This window comes from Olea europaea, chromosome 6 (genome assembly GCF_002742605.1).
Source record: "Olea europaea var. sylvestris chromosome 6, O_europaea_v1, whole genome shotgun sequence".
NCBI classification, from domain to species: Eukaryota; Viridiplantae; Streptophyta; class Magnoliopsida; order Lamiales; family Oleaceae; genus Olea; species Olea europaea.
The window spans coordinates 15,673,859-15,682,092 of record NC_036242.1 but is presented as its reverse complement, the minus strand read 5'-3'; the positions used below and the strand labels follow the sequence as shown (position 1 = coordinate 15,682,092).

Here is an 8,234-nt window from a genome sequence, read left to right as displayed (position 1 = left end):
ATTTCAGAAGAATTATCGGCAGTTTCAGAGAAAATTGCCAATCTTGCTGAAGTTTCATAAAAAAAGAACTCAATTAGATACTGATTCAAATTATTCTCAAAGTACAGACAATGGCGATGATTGCTATGGGATTGACATTGATGATCTCTTAGCTCGCGAAGAACAAAAATGACTATATGGACCCAGTTATTTGGATGAATTACATTTTTATATGGTCTAAAAATTAAAAGATATTATGTTCAAAATGTGTCTACCGCCTAATAAATTATGTCTTCTAGTCTTACCTTCTCTTAAGAAATAAAGTTAGAATTATTATGATGGTATCTTTCAAAAGATGTTGGTCAAATTGAAAACATATTCAATTTTCAAAAGATGACTAAAGTTGATTCCTTCTTCACAAAATGGGAGACAAAGAAAAGATTCTCTCTAGACTTTTCTCTTGGCGGATTAACTTTTGCAAATGGATGATGCAAAAGTTTCAAAAGATACAATTATTAAAGATTCCTTCTCCAAATTGAAGAAAATTTCAAGTCCGGAGCTCAAGATTTCAAGTATTTAAGCAGATCAAGTGTTGAAAATCTCCTCAGAGTTAATTGAGTGTAGCTCTCAAGAGAATTTATCTAGCAGGAGATAAATCATTCTCAAGATAGTTTGAGAAATCCTTGTATTTTTTTACTATCTTTATTTTTGAATCTTTATCTTTCAATTGTGTAATTCAAAGTTTATTTCAAAATTTGTATTTCAAATTTTCATATATCAATAGAATTATCTTCATTTCAAACATTTGTTCCATTTTCACTTCTACTCTTCCCCTCTTGGGTATATATATGGTATTACAGTATGCCATGGCCACAGGCTGAATCTTACAGCCTAGGTCTGCTCTAATGTCAAAATGACATTATTCGAAAATCATGTCGAAAATCTCGACAACGTTTAGATTTCATCTTTGATTTTTCTTAATGCACCTAGAAGTTATGGGGTTGAATTATCAAATTGTAAAAAAAAAATACGAAATGTCATCGATGCTTTGGCTGCTTATTTGCACGGAAGAGGCCGCTACTATATTATATCTTCATCAACTTCATCATCTATAGGATTCTCTATCTGCACATAAGTTATATATATGCTATGTTTGATTTTTGAACATCTTTAAATTGAGAAGTCATTGTAGATTTTCAAGTATTGTGTTAGGATGTACAATAAGAGTTTATGCTAATTAAAATACAGTTTATCTTTAATTAAATAGTAGAAAAAGTTAATTTAATTTTTGTATAATTTAATGTATCTTTAGCTGATTAATGCTTATTAATTGGTTAGTTTAGTATAATACAATTAAATTCAATCATAAATACACTATGTGCTTGTTTGGTAGGAATTTTGAAAATTGATTTTTTTACTGTTATAGATAAAGTGAGTCATACTTGTGAGAGAAAAATTCAAAAATGACGGCTGAAATAGTGAAATAACGGTCAAAAAATTGATTTTAGTTGGTTTAAAATCTAAACTAAACAAGCTCTATATAAATTTTTCAAGAAATTAACACCCCTTCCTTTTAATTAATAACATTCCATGGTACAAATTAATAGAGGTTAATGATATCTAAAATCAGCGGTGCTTGGTAGTGGTCTAATTCATTAGAAAATTAAAGATAGGCTCTCAAAAACATCTAAATTGGTACTAAACACTTCTAGACAAATAAAGTGGACCTCACCACTGACAAATTTAAAGTAGGGGCAGTGCATTAAATTTGGGGTAATGAAGTCAAAACAATTTATAATAGCTAATTCCTCTCTAAACTGCCCAAACTCCAAAATTATGTATATTTCCTTCTTGCCCCTATAAGTTTTGGATTTTGCTACTTCTGTATTCTTTCTGTTTTATCATACATGTTGTTTCATTCCTATTTATTGATTAAGTATAGAAGAAAATTTGTATTTCGTACAAAACAAAATGATAATATTAATGAATCAATTAATGTAAAACTGATGTTGCACTACTTCTTACAAATTTTAGACTAAGAATTTTGATTATGGATTATAATGATGTTCGATATCGAATTTGAAGAGCATACTTATAAGTGGACCCTTGATGATATTAATAATGAGGCCATTATGTAGCGTTTTTGAAATATGAGAACTCATAAATAACAATTTAGTATAGTGAAAACAATTACAACATTTTAAATATTCTTAGTTTTTCCCGTATTTCAATTCTTATATACTTTAAGTAAGCTTGTCTGGGAGAGATTTTTTCAAAAATTATTTTTCTTCAAACTCATTTTTCAAATAAATAATTTGGACGTAACCACAAATTCTTCAAAAATAAATAAATAAATAAATTAGTTTACTCCAAAAAAATATCTCCCAAATAAACGCTAAATGTATTCTGGACCTGCTACCTGCTATAGTGACAGGGCCAAATGACAGGCCCTTAAACAAGGGCTTGCCACTTCGGTCCCTATCAACAGGGCCTGTTTGAATGGCAAAATCCATATATTCTTGTCCCATCGTTGAACCTCACTACCAATTGTTTGAGTGGCTTGACGTGTCAAGTGTGTAGACTAAACGATTTGAAATTTCTTCCTTTCAAATTGTTTATAAGGCATTTACGAGGAATTTATAATGTGAACATGTATTACCAAAATTTGAAAAAAATAATCTAATTACTAGAAAATCATTATGATTGTTCAATACAATTAATATTTGACTTTAAATGCACTTTACAAATAAATTGAGTTTAGTAAATGACGAAATTGACTACAGAGGAAGAGGAAGAAAGAGAGAATTTTGGGGAAATTACTAGGATCCAGTTATCGCACTCAAGCAATCTTTGTCCTAATATACAGTAATCATTAATGACTCTTCTCCATTTTCATACTTGTTATACCTTCTCCTTTTTCCAGATTAGAAACAAAATGCAATATTATGAAAAACTCCTCCTTCATTTTCTACTCTATTAAATTGACTACGAAGTGACAATTAACATGTCTTAGCCTCAACATTTTATGTTAACTTATTTCAGATATGGATTGAGATTCCTGAGATATTTTGTACAGTCATGACTTATCTGGTAAGGTGGTTTACTGCATAGTAAACGTGCTTGGATAGAAGGAAAAAGGAAATGACTTTTTGGGTGAAGTAGAATTCAATTTGCAGGTACTTTTTGAGAGCTTGTGCAATGTTTTACATGTAAAGATTTCAAACCTATTCCTTAATAGCATCTTTATATCAAATTCCTCCTAAAATCCGTCCAGGTGGCCCTGTTAGTGTAAATGACTTTCCATTCGTGCAGGGCGTGAATATTTAGACATGGACTTGTTGGAAAAAATGGACCCACTTTTTTCTTGAAACGTTCTGTTTAATTAGATACATTCTTAATACTCATCTCCAAGAAAAAACCCCAGCAGAACACAAATCAACATCACCAAAAAATCATCATCAGTTACATACACCATCAAACGGGAAAAAAACCGTGCCAATGGCTGCTGTTTTTTGGTTACTTATAATCTGTTCTGTATATGTTTCTGACAACGGGATTGAGTGTTCAGAAACTTTAACTCCTTACCAGGTTTTCAAGAATGGACAGACTTTAGTCTCTGCCAATCAGAGATTTGTGCTCGGATTTTTCAGCGTTTCTTCAAAAATGGATCACAACCATCGAATGTGGTACTTGGGTATATGGTACAAGGAAATCAAACCATTAACAGTAGTATGGGTTGGTAACAGGATGAAGTCATTGCGTGGATCTAGGATTAGACTTGTTTTAAACTCTGTTGGAGATCTATTGCTTCGGGATGATGGGAGAACTGTGGTTTGGGTTTGTAAGGTTGCACAGCCAGCTTCCAGGCCAGAACTGGTGCTTCTGGATTCAGGCAATCTTGTTATTAAAGATGGTGACAATTTGTCAGATGGAGAGTTTGTTTGGCAAAGTTTTGAATTTCCTACTGATACATTGTTACCAGGAATGAAGCTAGGTTGGGATTTGAAAGCCGGTTTACAACATGTTATGACGTCCTGGAGATCGTATGAGGATCCATCTAATGGTGGGTTTGTGTTTAGCTTAAAATCACCTCAATCACCTCAATTGCTACTCGAAAAGAATGACGTAGCAGTGTCCAGGTGGGGTCCTTGGGATGGGCATAGATTTAGCGGTACTGATGCTATCACGGATAATCCTGTATTTAAGTCTGTATATCAATTTAGTTCTGATGAAGTTTATTTTACATATGAAATGTTGGATGACTCTATTTTACTCAGACTGGTGGTGAATCCAATGGGCACCATACAGTTCTTGAAATGGAAAAATAATGCCCAGGCTTGGGTTCCATTGGTGACCGTGAATAAGGATATCTGTGACAGGTTTGGATCGTGTGGCCCTTACGGAATTTGTTATGCTGAGGATCCAGGTTGCAGGTGTCTTAAGGGATTTGTAGCCAAATCGCCAAATGACTGGTGCGGCATGGACTGTGGTGATGGCTGTAGGCGGCGCTATGCTCTAAATTGCAGTAACGGTGATGGTTTTGTGAAGTACGAAAGACAGAAATTGCCTGATAATTTCACTGTCTGGAAGAACTTGAGTCCTCAGGAATGTGAAGATAATTGTTTGAAGGAATGTTTTTGCATGGCTTACACAAATATAAACATATATGGAAATGGAAGCGAATGTGTGGTATGGTTGGGCGACTTGCTTGATATTCGGTATTCCATTCATGGTGGAGATGAGATTTATGTACGTATGGCACATGGCGAATTAGGTAGAGTTTTACTAATATTATGGCCAACGTCTTGTTCTTATACTATAACTGAATGTGTATGCTACTTGCTTAAATAACATGTGCATGAAATTCGTCTATGTTATATGTGCACCTTTTCACGTGTAAGTGGATTACATGATTTTTGGGATGAAATTTAGTTTCTTCAGGAACATTGAATTATCTTACCTATTGTTTGCAAATTGTAGAGAAGATGAAATGCAACCAACAAACTAAAGTTTGATGCCTCCAAAAATGCATTCATATCATTACCTGGACTTCAGATATAATATGTATGGAACAATGGATTGTAATCATTCCATTTGCATTTACAGTTCAATTAGTATGCCTCATAGAAATTTGAAAGAAGCTTATGCATTCAGTTACACTTGCTTGTGTGTCATTTGCTCATATTTTCTGCCTTTTTCTTTTCTTTCATGCATAACCTGCTGGTATAGAAGTAACAGATTCGACTGGTAATTATTGCTGAATCCACAGGCTACCTCATTCATATATCAGACCTCTAAGAAGGATCTTGAAATAGAATAAATAAACACTCATGTAAACATTCATCAAGAATTTTTTAATTCGCATCATCAAATCAATTTTGTTAATCTTCACAAGGCAATGCCTTCACTGATTTCTCCCAGTCACTATCTTTTACAGAGTCGATTGCCTATGCTAAGAGGAAGAAAGAGGCGACCATGATTGCCAGCATTCTTATATCAGCAATTCTTGGGTTGACTGTTTGGTGTGTCGTTGGCTTGTATATATTCAATTTTAGGGTTCGCAAGAGGCAAGGTAAAACTTTTATGTTAAGCCATACTTATATCATTTCACCGTCCATTTCCCACTAAGATGACAAGCTAAATCACATTAATACATTCTTTTTATTCTAGTGCCATTTGAGTACCGATTTTGATGCTTTAAAATCTATCTATTCTTTAGTTCTAATTATTTCCTTTGTAACAGCTCAATTAGAAAATATGATTTATATAGAACCTGCAGGAGCTGGGGAGGATGATCAAGATGTAACATTATTCAATATAAGCGCGATTTCTGCTGCTACAAATAATTTCTCCCCAGATAATCAGATTGGACAAGGAGGTTTCGGTCCTGTTTATCAGGTAACTATCAGTTGTAAGAAATGAAGTTTCTCCGATATGCTGATGCCAAAAATGTTCCACATCAATGCTGTTTAGGGTCAATTTCCAGATGGACAGAATATTGCTGTAAAGAGACTGTCACAGAATTCATATCAAGGGATCCAAGAATTTAAGAACGAAGTCACGTTGATTGCACAACTTCAGCACCGAAACCTTGTTAAGCTTTTGGGATGCTGCATTCAAGGAGAAGAAAGAATGCTAATCTATGAGTACATGCCCAATAAAAGTGTTGACCAATTTATATTCGGTACATTTGTGTTACATTCTAAGAATTTTTCATAACCTCATCTTATGCAACTGAATGAAATTTGCCTTGACCAAGGAAAATTTTCTGTTTCTGTTGAACTTGATGTGATATCATTATCAGATGAAGCCAGGAAGATATTACTGCCTTGGGAAAAGCGCTTTGGCATTCTTAAGGGAGTTGCCAAGGGATTAAATTATCTTCATTATGAGTCCATAGTGAGGATAATCCACAGGGATCTGAAGGCAAGTAATGTTTTGCTTGATAATGAGATGAATCCCAAAATATCTGACTTTGGTCTAGCAAGGATTTTCGAAAATGAGAGAGAGGAAACTACTAGGAGAGTGATTGGAACACAGTAAGTAAAGTTCACACAGAAGATTCTTCTTTAAATTATGGAAATTTTTTGTTAAACTACTTGAACTGTTTCCTTTGTCATGGCTTCAGTGGTTACATGTCACCAGAGTATGTGATGGATGGCCATTATTCGATGAAGTCAGATGTGTACAGTTTTGGTGTTTTAGCAATAGAGATTATAAGTGGCCAAAAGAATTGGGGTTTCCATCATCCGGATCATGAGCATAATCTTCTTGGGCATGTAAGTAGGGCATTTACTCCAGAAGTTCTTTTCCACTTCTGTTTATTAGGCTCGCCTCTGGAAAAATGTTCAATTAAGCTGGACGTGGACTTGATATTGAATTTATTCAGGCATGGGCATTGTGGAATGAGGGACGCGCTTTGGAACTGATGGATCCAGTTTTAGAAAAGTCATCTGATGAGACTAAAATTTCTCGATGCATCCAAGTTGGCCTGTTGTGTGTCCAGCATCGGACCGAAGGAAGGCCAACAATGTCCGAAGTGGTTTCCATGCTGCAGGACGAGCATGGAACATTAGCTGAACCTGGGGAACCTGGATTCTTTAGAGTAAGGTCTTTCGGGTGGACTGTTCCTGCATCATGGGACTTAAACGACAGTGTCAATGGTTTGACAGTAACAACTTTAACAGGTAGACTATAATATAGATTGAAGACAGTCTCTATACAAGGAACGATAACAGTAACATCGATTTCTCCTAAAGAAAGCAGTAAATCAGCATAATACTTGAGAAAAAGTTTTGAAGACAGTTGATCATTAGGGAAAAAAATTTGGCAGGACATTTTTGCATCCCGACCACTGGAAAATAGTCATTAGTCAGTAAATTTAGACGATATGGAGAATACTATAAAGAATTTAGCAATATTCCTTACCAATTTTTTTTTTTCTTTGGCTTACCTAGTGGTTTATAGATGTTTAGAAAACCCAGGTATGAATCAGGGGATATTATAGCTTGGAAGGAGACATTTATTTATCCTGAATCCAAAAAAAATAAAAAAAATAAAACTGTTATCAATTGATCGATATTTTTTATGCTGATACAAAGATAAACAATTACTTATGTATCTGATTTCCTTGTATTTTTACAGATGATAACTTTTTTCCTTTTCCAGCAAGAGTTGCCAGGACTCATTTCTTTGTTCTAAGCTGGAAAGGACAGAATATACTATGTCATAGATTTCCGGGCTTTATTGTCGACCTAGTACTTGATTGTATGTCTATTAAATTTAATCTTAGCGGTGCCAATCAGGGGAGGACACAAGGGGAGGCATGAGAGTCACGTGACCTCCCGACTTTTGGGCGCCTCTTTTTTTTTTTTTAACCCACCATTAAATTTTCTGTGTTTTCCATTTAATTTTTAAAGTTATTACGGGATGCCAAATGAAGTTGAAATATTACGTTCCTACTATTATTTTGAAGTGCTCTGATGGAATGATGTCTGATAATGTGGATTTAGATTAATTACCCCAAGAACAGGTTGAGATTGTACTGTTAGCTGCAAGAGAATCAATGGAAATCAATGAAGTATGAGATCTTTTTGGGAATTCTCTGTAATGTTTATATATTCAAATGAACTATAGGCAACACAAGACATAAAAATACGTTATTTAGCACAGGGGCTGATATACCACCCTTTCACTAATCCTCCATTTTTTCTTCTTCTTCCTTACCCCCCTTGTTTATTTACACCCTACCCCCT

The 8,234-nt window shown here is 34.4% G+C and overlaps 2 protein-coding genes across 2 annotated transcripts; both read left to right on the top strand.

Annotated features, from left to right (window-relative positions):
* Window positions 1–3,414: 3,414 nt before the first annotated feature.
* LOC111395993 (G-type lectin S-receptor-like serine/threonine-protein kinase At4g27290) lies at window positions 3,415–5,716 on the top strand. The gene is made up of 2 exons (XM_023022237.1): window positions 3,415–4,753; window positions 5,417–5,716. The coding sequence occupies exons 1-2, from the start codon at window positions 3,478–3,480 to the stop codon at window positions 5,605–5,607; spliced, it is 1,467 nt and encodes a 488-aa protein (XP_022878005.1). The 5' UTR covers window positions 3,415–3,477; the 3' UTR covers window positions 5,608–5,716.
* A 10-nt stretch (window positions 5,717–5,726) lies between these two features.
* Window positions 5,727–7,493, top strand: LOC111395994 (G-type lectin S-receptor-like serine/threonine-protein kinase SD1-1). The gene is made up of 5 exons (XM_023022239.1): window positions 5,727–5,877; window positions 5,953–6,163; window positions 6,284–6,518; window positions 6,608–6,758; window positions 6,869–7,493. Exons 1-5 carry the CDS (start codon window positions 5,737–5,739, stop codon window positions 7,175–7,177), a joined length of 1,047 nt encoding a protein of 348 aa, XP_022878007.1. The 5' UTR covers window positions 5,727–5,736; the 3' UTR covers window positions 7,178–7,493.
* Window positions 7,494–8,234: the final 741 nt, after the last annotated feature.